Source organism: Enhydra lutris, unplaced genomic scaffold (genome assembly GCF_002288905.1).
Source record: "Enhydra lutris kenyoni isolate GAN:26980312 unplaced genomic scaffold, ASM228890v2 scaffoldscaffold17, whole genome shotgun sequence".
Classification (NCBI taxonomy): Eukaryota; Metazoa; Chordata; class Mammalia; order Carnivora; family Mustelidae; genus Enhydra; species Enhydra lutris.
This window is the reverse complement of record NW_019154101.1, coordinates 7,933,683-7,946,475: the sequence shown is the minus strand read 5'-3', so window position 1 is coordinate 7,946,475 and position 12,793 is coordinate 7,933,683. Positions and strand designations below refer to the sequence as shown.

Sequence of the window (12,793 nt, the reverse complement as noted above, 5' to 3'; positions counted from 1 at the left end):
ATGGCTCATAAAACCCTTCTCTCTTTCTCACACGTAAGAAATTCTGGAAGTTACCCTTCTGGCTTAGCCTGCTGTCATGGGTGTGGGTCATGATAACTGAGCGGAGGGAGCTGGATCAAATATGGGGGTAGTTGTCCATCTCCCCCAAGCATGCGGACAGTTGGGAATAAGGAGTCTGGGCAGAAGATGCCACAGTCTTCCCTCCAAACAAATGTGGAGTCAGACCCTTTCCCTTCTCTTGTCAAAAGACAAAAATCTCCACTACCAGGTCTGCTGGGAATGCACCCTCACATGAAGAGTAAATTCTCCATGATCTGTGTGAATGAAGAGGAGGAGTCTGGGAAGTGGGAAAAATAAATTAAGAAATAAAAACCATAAGAAATCCAAAGCCGCTTGCTTACACACTACATTCATGATCAGAAAGGAGGGAGTCTGCCTTTCCAAACACTCAGGGCTCAGTCCGACATTTTAGCGATCGAATCTGCTTTCCCTGAGCACACCCCAGCTGGGTGGTGGGGGACAGGCTTAGAAGGTGGTGTGGGTTGGTGGGGGGGGGGCGTTGACAGGGAGATGAAACTGTCCCTAGATGTAAACATCACCATGGAAACTCCACAAAGACTTGCCAGTACAGATTCTTTCCCCTTCATCCACTCTGCAAGGGTGAGCAGGAGGAGGCCCCCCCAGGCCTACACCGTGCTCTCCATCACCCACTCGGAGCTGCCAAAAGTCCCCCGGGCCCCCACCAAGTCACTCTCCTCAAAGGGCAAGAGCATGCCATTGACAGAGAGGCTGCGCTTTGTCCAGATGTTCGAGACCCTCCGAGGCGGGCTGTAGCCACCGGGGGCGACCCCGCCAGCTGCCGCAGCTGCAGCAGCAAAGTCCCCCATGTCGAAGGAATGGCTGCGCTTGGCCTTGCCCTCCAGGGGCAAGGGGAGCAGGCTCCTGGCCCGGGCTGCAGGAGGCCCCAGCAGTGGCTCTCGGTCCGAGTGGTGGCCCCTGGCCGATGTCCCAGACCCTCTCCCGCCTGGAGTCCTGGAGTCCAGCAGCTCCTCCTTTCTCTGACTTTTGAGGTCCAGGGAGGCAAAGGCCCCCATCAGGCGGTCAAGGTTAGGCTTGGGGCGGGGGGCAGGGGGTGGGAGTCTCCAGGGGCCCCGTCCCAGCCCTGCGGCTTCCCCACTGCCCAGGGAGCTGGAGGAAGAGGAGTCGCTGCCCCGGGCCAGGCTGGCACTGAACTGCACAAGTTCATTGCGTACCACCACCTTGGGTGGACCCTGCGTGGGGGCCCCGCCGGGCACGCCAGCCAGAGCAGGTGGTGGGGCTCCGTTGGTTTGTGAGTGCACATTGCTGACAGCAGCAGCTGCCAGCTTGCCCGGGGCCTCCTGGTTGCAGACCTTGTACCGCACCATGAGGATGACGATGAAGACCAGTAGTGTAGCCACGATGATGCCACCGATGACCAGGATCATTGTGCCGCCCAGGATCTGGCTGTGCACCGACTGGCACTGTGGGTAGTCAGCCTTGGTGAAGAACTGGGCGCAGCCCACGATGTTGGTGGCCGTGAGGGTCGTGGCTGTGTCGTCCCACATGGCCAGCACACAGAGGTCGTAGCCGGTTCCTGACACCAGGTTGTTGACCAGGAAGGCCTTGTTGGAGGCTGGGATCATCCTGGAGTGGGTGGACGCAGAGGGGAAAGACAGGGAGGATCGGCAGAGACAGAAAGAGAGAGAGTGACAGAGACAGGAGGGGTTGGCGGTAGGGAGACAGACACAGGGACACAGAGGGAAAGAGGTGGAGCAGGAGAGAGAGGGATGAGCCAAGAGATAGGAAAAGGAGCCAAGGAGATGGGGGGTGGGGAGATAGGAGGAGGAAGCAAAGGCACGAAGGGAAGGCAGGGGACAGGAACAGGGCATGGGAGGAGGTGAAGTTGTCCCAGAGGGAGGAGGAGAGGGGCCCAGGTAAGAAGTCAGAGAAGGACAGGTGGGGGTAAAAAGGGCAGCAAGAGAGAGATTCATGGATGGAAATGTCAGTGAGAGTTGCACACACAGACCAGGTGCCCAAGGGCCCAGAAGAGGCAGAAACACGGACGCCAGGAGTGTGAAGACGAAGGGAACGAGGAGGGGGGGAGTGGAGAGCAGGTAAGAAGAAGGAGGTACAGAGAAGAAGGGAGGGCCTCAGGCAGAGATGGGGGAGGGGCCACAGGAGGGGCAGAGGGAGAGACACGGAGAGGCAGAGAGGTTAAAGCCTGCAGAAGCCCAGTCTGAACAAAGGGACCCCCAGCGTGAGTCCCGCACTATCTCCCTCAGACTCTGGGAGGTGGTGGGAGCCAGGCCTGCCAGGGCCCCCACTCCAGATACCCCAGATCCCGTCTACCCCTGTTGTGTCCTGGAGATTTGTGGATATCTCTTGAGCCCTTCTCTGGGCCTGTGCCCTGGGGAGTCACAGTCAAGGCCCTGCTCTCGGAGCCCACACCATCCTCCTCTGCAAATGGCTTTCTCAGGCCTGGCAGGAGAACGCTTGCTGCTGCAAACCGGGTTGGCCGGGTCTAAGCAGAAGACAGCTGGAGGCAAGGAGGGGAAGGGGACAGTGCAATTTGAAGACAGGAAGGCGATTCTGCTTCCCAGAGGGAAGTGATGATTCTTCCCTCTCGGGCATAGCAGGCCAACCTCATCTAGAGAGGCCTGGGGAAAGAGAGTCTCTGCCTGGGGCGGCATCAACTGGTCCCTACCTACACCTTGGGGGAAGGTATGGTGGGGCCTCAGTCTCCCAAACTGGAGACTGTCTACTGTCCTGGGCCTCTCTTGCTGGGACCCTCAGGAAGCCTGGGCACAATCCCTGATCTCTAAGGCCCTGTCCACGTATTCTGCCTGTGATATCTCCAGAGACAATGCCCATTTCACCCCATAAACACTACTGCAGAGATAGTCACCATGTCCTAAAGGGACCATGTCCCTCTGCGCCCTTCCCACTGCCCCTCCATTCTCCAGTCCCCTACTACTCAAGGGCTCTATCGCCACCCATCAACCCCGAAAACCCAGAGCCAAGCAGCTTAATTGAGATCTCAAATATGAAATACCGGAGCCTGGAAACTTCCACCCAGGAACTCCTTGCTCAGGATTGAGCTGACAGGCATCTATTGACATCCCGTCAGTGGGCAGCACGAGAGGCCGTTGCCTCCCTCCTCACATTCCCAGCCCGCTCTGCAGATGGGGAAGCCACAGTGGAGGAAACTTTGGTCCTCAGCCCCACCCCCAGCTCATAGCTACAAGAGGTGGAGAGGTGGGGTGGTGGGGCTGGGGCTGGTACAGGGTGGGGAGGGGTCTGCAAGGGCCTGTGGGCCAGCCCCTTAGGTCTATCTCTTTTGCCCGGGCATTGTGGCAATCCTGAGAAGATAGGGACTTGTCCTCTCATGGCACAAAAGAGGAATGGCCAAGATTCAGAGAGGTTAAGTGATTTGCCTGAAGTCACACAGCTGGGACTGCTAAGAGGGGCCACTGGCCTTTAACACTGGTTTCCAGGCCCATAGTCTGGGTTTGCTCCTTACATGTGACAAACACAGGGCATGTTTCCTCATCTCACTGAAAAGCTTGTCCCAGCCTGTGGCCTTTCACCTGACCATTCCCTGGAGCAGGGCTCAGAGACCGCTGCAGCTCACATGCCTCCACCAGCAGGCTCTCTGGTCTGCAGGGCCATCCACTGGGCAGAGCCCACTTCATTCCCCTCGGAGATGATGACAGAAGTCGGAGTGGCAGGAGCTATCTGCACCCAGAACAGTGACAACAGGAGGAGCAAACCCTGAGGGTCACTTGTGTGCCAGGCCCCCTTTTCAGGGCCCTGTGGCTGTCAGCTCACTTGGTCCCACAGCGACTCTCTGAGGCAGCCCCTACCATGATCCTTACTCTGCAGGCGGGGAGGCAGAGGTAAGAAACAAACATACACAGCTGGGATTTGAGCCCAAACCTCTGCCTCCCAGCACCGCACTGGGGCATGCGCAATGTCAGAGCACACCCATTTGAGGAGGGGATGGGCCAGCTTGCTTATGGAACACCTGTGATGTGATGGGGTTTTCACATCTCGTGTTGCGCTTAACCTTTGCACCAATCCTAGGTCACGGGGAATGGATCATGAGCCCGGAACTCCTATCTGTGTTTAGCTGTCTTCTCCTGGAAACCACACACCACCACTACGAGTAATTAAAAATATAGAAGAGGGGTGAAGGTCAAGTGAGGGCTTCCTGTGGGCCAGGCACCCTTCCGAGGTCTTTAAGGGGATTAATACTCCCAATAGCAAAGGTCATCTTCATTTTACAGACAAGAACCAGAGGCACAGAAAGGGTAAGCTGACTGCCCAGGAGCACCCAGCTAGTACTTGGCAGAGCTGGGATCTGAACTGGGCAGTCGGGGCCTCTCAGACACTGTCCTGTTTTCCTGAGGCCTTAGGGTGACTCTGTGTGGGACACTGCCTGGCCTCTCTCCCCCTTGCTTCCCAAGTAAGGGCAGCTAGAGTAGGATCAAGCCACAGTGGGTGGGCTGCCGACGGGGATGCAATAGGGCACGCTGATCCTTGGCGCCAGGGTGAGAGGAGCCGGCTGGGAAAATCTTCCCACTGTAACCGGTATGTCAGAAACAAGGCCAGAGGAAAGGGCCCGCTTCCCAGGATTAAGAGCAGGGAAGCAGCTCCGGATCCTGGGTGTGTATGTGTGTATATGTGTGTACTTACGTGAGCCAGAGCCAGCTGGCTCCAAACAGCCTTGGCAGTCAAGTCCACCTTTGGCAAAAACAGTAACAACCGGCGTTCACCAAGCCCTCATCTTGTGCCTGGAAGTTTGTGTACATTATCTCACTTAACCCCCCTGGCCCCCCTGAAGGAAGTCATTAACATCATTCCCATTTAGGGAAGGAGGAAGCTAAGCAGTTTCACTTTCCCTCGGGAGGGGGGAGCCGAGACCAGATCTGGATCATCAGAGCCCACACTTCCAGCCATAAGCAAGGCTGCTTCCTGCCCCAGGCAACCAAAAAGACAAACTGCATGAGAAAGTAGTGTGAAATGGACTCTATCCAAAGTCAGCTCGGCCCATGTGGCCCTGTCTACCCATTCATGGTCCCCAGAACAACCATTGACCCTCCAGGCTAGATCTGGAGAGCCCAGGTCCCCTCTTCACTCCTATCCACGTCCCACGTTCTACCTTCTGGACTTCTTGCTGCCTTCCATCTCCATACTCACAATTTTGCTTAGGCCTTGCTGTTTTTGGTGTGGACAAGTGCAGCGGCCTCCAAACAGGCCTCCCTGTCTCTTCCTATGCTCCCTTCACGTCCATGTTCAGCACAACCAACCCCAGAGCACACCATCTGAAACAACTCTGGCACACGGAAACACTCAAGGGCTGACTGTGACCTACAGGAGACAGTCCAAGCTCCCAAACCAGGTTGCCCATCGCATTCTTGCCCCTGCACCCATGCACCCTCTGACTTTGCCCACAGTCTTTAGGAAAACACTTTGGAAACAGCTGGGCCCATTTGTGGTGGAAGGTGTACTGACAGAGGGGTAATTAAAGCCTTTGCTTACAAAGGACCTTGTTACAGAGGGGTAGATTCAGGGATGGGGGACCATGAGGGAACACGCCATGACCCAGGGTTGTAGCAGCCAAGCTGTTCCCCAGTCTAGCCCTGAGCATACCAGGGGAGGTCAGCAGACCCTGACCTCTCTCTCTTCCCTCTTCCCAATCCTCTGCTGTTGCTCCCCATGGCTGAACCCCACTGAAAGCTGGGATTCCTGGGGGCACACTGGTCAGGCTTCCAGGGCACACAGCAGCACAGAGGAGTGGATCTGGAGAGGCAACGGGCCATATCTGACACAAGCATCGGTCACAGCCCTCCTCGTGAAAGACATCCTGAAATCCTGATAGGTTTCTTCCTATCACATACAACGGCGACATCTCCGCTAGCAGAAAACATGAGTTGCTATTTTAAGTTCAGTTGCTCCAACATGTTAAATTTAATTAAGCTCACGTGCTCTAAAGCACAATTTAAAGCTGCAACCCCAAGCACTTACCCAGGAAAAACAAAACAAACGTAAGTGGCTGCTTCTGAGTTGTTTTTCTTTTTCCCCTATTAATATTCATTGGGCATTCGTTCGTTCAGCGTAATCCTATCAGACAAATCTACAGCTGATGTCTACAGCTACTGCTGGAGGTTTGGGAAGGAACCAGGAGCATACTGGTTACCTATTTGCTCTCTTGTCTGCCTTCCCTTTCACCTGTTCCCTCTCCGTGTGCCAAGGAACTACATTTCCCAGTCTCCCTTGCCTGTTCCCAGGCTCCTTAGCCTCGGGCTTCCAGGAAGAGTTGGCCAATGGGGGCCTGGAAGAAGGCTGGAGGGCCAGAGGTGGGGCAGAAGCCAGCTATTTCTTCCTCTTTATCTGCTTCTTGTGGTGGCTTTTTATCAGCTCCCGGCGCCCCTCTGTGATCTCAGCTCCTGGGATTCTGGTTCCTGCCAAATGGCTTTGGATCTTTGGCTCTGGTCCTGTCATCTCCTGTGCGCCCCACCTCTGGGTGGGGTGGGGTGGGGGGCTATGGCTTCCCGCTGTTGCTCATCTCTGCGATGCCTCCCCACCCCTGGTTGAAGCCCCAGCGATTCCATCCCCTGTGTAGCCCAACCCCTGCACTGAATTCCCTCTTAGATCTAGAGTGGATTTTTATGTTTCCTGACTGAGTCCTGAGTGGCGTGGGAGGTAGTCTTCCCAGGACGAGACTGTTCTACCTGTTTTCATTTCCCCCCTGGCATTTCAGGAAAAGACTCTCCTGGCTTCACATCATCAGCAGCACATCTTGGCCCTTCCTCATGAAACTCCAGCTTCAGGAAGCACTGGGCCACCTTCTCTGAGTTTCTCCCCACTTCTACCTAAGCCACCCGACCCCTTTGCCTCCAGCAGCCCCTGTTCCTGGAAGCCTCCTATCTCTTTCTCCACCAGGTGACTGTGTCCTTTGGGGTCTAACCCCAAGGTCATGTCTGACTCCACTGACCCCATAGGGAGCTGCCTCCGCCCTCGTGCCTGCCTGCCATAGAGCCCTTCTCGGTTCATGAGCTGCCACCGACTCCCTTGAGGACAGTGGCCTTGTCTTATTCATTCCGTAGCTCCACTGCCAATCATGGTATCTGGCCCAGAGTCACCACTGAGTAAATATTTACTTTACGGTTGAGTGAATGAAAGAGTGCTTTGTTAAATGTTAAGGCCTTTACAAATGGGAGAGAATCTTCTTTAAATATGATGGCTTGCTAATGGTGACTCCCAGACACTGGCTGGTCCCCAGGAGATCTTTCCGGAGAGGCATTTTTCTATATGCCTGAGGCTCACCGCGTGGCCTCCTGACCACCTTTATGGGTGTGCATGTAGATATGTATCTGGGGCATGTGAGCGTGGGCGTGGAGGTGTGTGTGGGGGGTGGGGTGGAAGTGCTTCACACAGATGGTGTGCAGAGGGGCCGGATCCCCCCAGTGTTAGTCACTGCTCTGCTCCACTTCTGCCAAGCCTCAACCCTCCCAGACCTTCTTGTGTGTCCCGTGCTTCTTCTGAGGAGACTCCCATGTGCCCTGTCCCAGAGACACTTGCAGGCCAGGCCCAATCCTTCCTAATAGCTACCACTAAAGGTATCGGGGCATCGGAGAATGGGAACGGGAGAGATCCTGAGTCTCTGCTCGGGGCCTCAGGGCAAAGCCTGGGAGCTGACTACCAGAGTCCACTTCCCCCTCCCTGGGCTCACTCCCGACTACATTCCCCCACCTCCCTTGTAGGTAGGTGATGCGTTCTGGCAAATGGAATGTGGGCCATACCTGGGCCATGCCTTAAAAGAGAGGCATTGCCAGCCCCACTTTCTCCCTCCCTCCTGCAGCCAGACACGGGGTATGGCGACCTGTTTGGACCACGCAGGTGACAGCGAGGCCTGAGGGGTGGTAAAAGCCAGAGGTGCCTGCGTCTCTAGGTAAAGAAGACATCCTGACTAACCCCGCCTCTGCTGCCTCCCATCCATGGTGCACCATGGCTGCCGGCCGGGCCCCTGCACTCATCTGGAGAAGCCAGGTGAAGCTGCCCCTCTCCACTTCCCTGGCTCTGCATCCTCATTACCAGCTCTTCTCAGAACCACCAGCCTGCCAACCTCTCTGGATGGCTGCGGGATCTCAGGGCACAAGAAAGAGCCTCGTTAAACCATAGTGAGTGGCCCTGGATCCCCAGCCTCTCTCTCCTCCCACAAGCCCCCAGAGGGGCCTGTTTGCTTCCCTGCACAAGCTGCTTCTCTCTGGCACACAACTTATTGAGTCCTTCCCGTGTGCTGGGCACTGGACCAGCATGCTCTCTTTGATTCTGTGCACTGCCTGTGTAAGTGGGAATAATTATCCCCGCACCATAGATGAAGAGACTGAGGCTCAGGCAGATGGGTAACCTGCTGAAGGGCAGGGGACTGGATGGTGGCTGAGCTGGTGCTGTAAGCCAGGCCTGCCAGGCCCCTGAGCATGATCTGGCCTCTACTGAATCACCTGGAATGGAATTGAGCAGAGTCAGATTCTAGCAGCAAGCAGGTCTTAGAGTCAGGCTAACTGACAGCAATCCAAATAAATAAATAAATAAATGAATGAATGAATGAATGAATGAACGAATCAATAAAATCATGTATTACTACAACGACAGCTGATATTTCCTGAACACTTACCATATGTCGAACACTCTTCTGAGTATGTTACACATATTAAACTAATTTAATCCTAATGGCAACCCTGTGAGGGAGATATACTATGATGATCCTCATTTTACAGATAAATAAATTGAAGCTCAGAGAAGTGTTTTGCCCAACGTCTAATAGAACGTTTGTGCCTAGACGAGATTTGAATCCAGCACTCTCACAACATCTCCATCAATGCTCACCATAACGCTCAAAAGTACTTTTCATAATTAGGCTCCCATTTTAGAGGAGTAACTGAAGTGTCCCGAGGTTGCATAGCTAATTAGATGTTAAATCCCGTTCTAAAGATGGGATTTCAATGAGCCATCAGTGTTGTCTGGCTGCTTCCTGAAGCTCAAGTGAGGTCTGAAGATGATGAGGGAGCCACGTGGATATTTGTAGGCAGTTTCCTCACAGATGGAACTGCCAATACAAAGGCCCTGAGGCAGGAAGAGTGAGGAAGCTGGTATGATCAAATAGAGTGATGAGAAGGAAGAATGGTAGGAGATGAGGTCACCAAAGTAGTCGCCATGAGCCAGGTTCTGGAAGGCTTGTAAATATGTTGAGTTGGGTTACGACTCAGAGTATTTGCTGGGCACCAGGGTTGAGAAGGGTTCTGAGGCTGTGTTCAAATTCAGTGGGACAGAGTGGTATGGGTCTGGAAGAACCTGTGTCCTGTATTTGTTGTGTCTGGTCTAGGGATCAGAGAATAGTTAGAAATACTAGTACCAGCCATGAGACTCCCTCTTCTGATGTCTTGTGCCAGATGCTGGCCTTCCCTAAACACATGGCCCTGAGTGATAATAGGGAAAGGCACACGGCTGTTCTTTTGAGTGGAATTAGCATGGAGCTGGCATGACTGAGTGAGGGCTTGAAGAATCAGAAACCTCTTATCAACTTCTGGCCAGGGCCAGGGACCAGGCTCTGTCGCTGCCTTTCTGCCTTTGCCCCTCCTGAGAACACAGGTTCCCCTGGGTGTCCAGAGGTCCTCTGTCTTCTTGACAGTTACTTTACCCCGTCAGCAAGTAAAGAAGCCACATTCAAGATTATTGAGATTCTGAAGCAAAGCCCCTCACTCTCCTTTTCACAGCCCTCAGGAGAGCAGGCCAGTGGGAATCAGAGACCTTGTTGAACTGGCCTCTGGGTAAACCCTCTTGCTCTCCTTCCCTCTGCCTCTCCTGCCCCAGTAGCTAGAGGAACTTGTTAAAAGCCAGTCAGATCAGGTCCCTCCTTTGCTCAACAACCCCAGCGAGGCCTGTCTCACTTGTCAAAGTCCTCGCATGGCCCACAGGCCCCATGTGATCTATACCTCACCTCTCTTATTTCCTCTCTTCCTCCTTACCCAGATTACTCTGCACCAGCACCTGTCTTCCCTGCCAGTTCTCAACCTGCCAAGGGTGCTCCTGCCTCAGGACCTTTGCACTGGTGGTTGTCCTTACCTCAGTGCTCTTCATCGAGATGTCCCTACGCTCACTACTTCACCTCCTTCAATTCTGTTCCAATGTTACCTCCTCTGACCTCCTATTTAACATGGTGGGCTTCCTCTCATCTCTCATCTCCCTCTTGTCTCCTTACTTCTTACTCTCCCATGTCCCTTACTCTGCTCTACTTTCCCCCCATTCCATGGTTATTGCCTGAAAGATGCTATCATTTGCTTATTTACTTTGCTTACTTTAATGATCTTTCTCTCCTTGCAGTAGAGTCAATCTCAGCTCTCCGTCTGGGGATCAGGGGTTTTTGCTTGTTTTGTTCACTAATATTTCCCCAGCCTTGAGAACAACACTTGGTGTAAAGGAGGCCCTTAAAAACATTTGTTGGGCAGGTGAAGGAAATGCATGTTCTATATTTGCACCACCGAACACAGTAGCTACATGTGGCTATTTAAATTTAACTTCAAATTAATTAAAATGGAATCAAATTAAACATTCAGCTCCCCAGTCACGCTAGTCACATGTGGCTGGAGGCTACCACACGGGATAGAGTGGCCGCCGAGCATCCTCCAACCCATCCCAGAGCTCCATCAGATGGTGCTCTCCTAGGGCATCCTGAGCACTCCAGCAGGAGGTAGGCCCTTTCCTGTGTGAGCCCCAGCACCCCAAATGGATGGGGCCAGGCCAGGGAACACCAACCAACTCGACCACTCCTAGAGGTTTCCATAAGGCCTCTGAGTTCTCTTTATCCCCACAAGTTCTCTCAGTGACTTTGGGCAGCTTTATCCCTTCGTTTCGGTCCTTCCAGCTTCTCCTGGCTCCTCGGACCTCAGATTCAGTGGGGTCTTTTCGGGGTTCCCCTGGGTCTGGCTCAAGCTCACATGCCCCTGGAGTGCTCTGTCTGCCTTGGCAAATGGAGGCTCTGGGCTGCCCTCTGGTTTTCTGTTTCTAAATCCTCATTCCTGCTTTTCCACTGCTGGTCTATTAGTTACACTTCCATTGCATAAGTCTCTATTAAGAAAAATCCCTGATAAATCCAATCCCAGAGATAAACGTCACGCCTCCCAGGAATACCTTCCACTAGAAAGAAAGAGAAGGTGCAGAGGCAGCAGAGTGCCAGGGTGATGAGCAGACCCCAGTGTCAGTCTGGGGGTTCAAATGCTGGCCCCACCGTTTCCCAGCTGTAAGAGTATACCACAGGAAATCTCCTAACCTGTCTGTGCCTCAGTGACCTAAATATACCCGATTGCTGTAGAATGGGGGCTTATAGGGTTATTACAAGGTTTACATGAGTCGTGATTCACAAAGAACCTAGGTCAGTATCTGGTGCAGAATAAGCTCCTCCTGAGTAGCTATTATGTAAGGGAGCTGGCAATGCTGAACCAAAAGAAACAGATCTCTTAGGGTGGAAACGCAGGCCTTGGGATTTGTGGCTGGCAAACCTCACACCAGCTGGAGAGTGGGAGACCTGGCTGTGCATGGGTCCTGGCTGGGCCAGCCTGGTGCCTGGGACCCTCACTGCAGGGACATGTGTCTGCCAGCCTCCACGGGACTCTAAGAGTCTTTTTCAGAAGACACGTGGTGACTGCCTTAGTTAAACCCTGGCTGAGTGATTGCAGAGATGTCTGGAAATCAGGCTAAAGTGAGGCAAGCCCCAGCAGGCTACCTCAGCATTCACCTCCCCAGAGTGAGGGCTTACCCGGGAATAGGTGAGGGTCTGACCCGGGGAGACCGTTCCTTTGCTCCCTGACTCGGGAAGCACGGCACATCCAGCTGCCCAGAGAGGGGGCAGGAAATCGCCAGGCCCCGTGTTTGGCTAGTACTGCCGTGCCAGTGAGGGAGTTTTGCTCTGCTCCATGGTGCTCCCTCACGGAGAGGATCGAGCCAGGAGGTCAGGGCGAGAGTGCTGGTCCTGGGTCATCAGGGTTCAAAACCGGCACCATCACTTACTGGCTGTGTGACCTTGGGTAAGCCACTCAACCTCCCTGGAAAGGGGGACAGAAGACAGGGCCTCCCTCACAGGATCATGAGGAGGACTAAATGAGTCAGCACCTGTCTTGTGAACAGTGCCGGGTCCCTGGTGAACACTCAACATATGCTAGCTGGTGATCGAGGGTGTCATCTGGTCCCAAGGCAGGCAGAGCGATGAACCCAGCAGGTGTGAGGTTAGACTCAGTTCTGATTAGGGGGGCAGGCACTTAGCGCCACCCAGGGGCAGCCATCTGAGACCTGGTGGTCTGTCCTGGTGCCCTCACTGGCCCAGCCTACCCTCCGGTCGAGGTGCTTGTCTGGCGACTCCCAGATGTCTGCTGGACTGTCCCCCCTCCCCTGCCATCTCCAAACACAGACCTCAGGAAGGCCACTTGAGATGGGTGTGAGTCCCTCTGAAACAGGCTCTTCTGGCTGTCAGCACTGCACTCCCACTGGTCAGGGACAGGTCAGGAAGTCCATCCAGCTCTGCACAACCTCAAGCAGAGGGAATCCCAGCTCATGTCTCTGTCCTGATAGCTGCTGCTTCTCCCATGGACCCCAAGGCAACCCCATGGGAACGTGCAGAGCAAGGTGGTGTTTTGTTTATTTGCTTGTTTTTGGCCACATGGGGGCTTCTTTCAAATCATGCAGTGACTCCCATCCCACCTTGAGTTTCCACTTT

General features: G+C 54.1%; 1 protein-coding gene across 1 annotated transcript in view; it reads right to left on the bottom strand.

Moving 5' to 3' along the window:
• Positions 1–686: 686 nt before the first annotated feature.
• LOC111147836 (leucine rich repeat and fibronectin type III domain containing 2) overlaps positions 687–12,793 on the bottom strand; it is a 37,487-nt gene continuing 25,380 nt past the window's right edge. The window contains exon 2 of the mRNA XM_022504089.1: positions 687–1,665. Within this exon, the coding sequence (XP_022359797.1) occupies positions 687–1,665 (979 nt within the window). The remainder of the gene's footprint in view (positions 1,666–12,793) is intronic.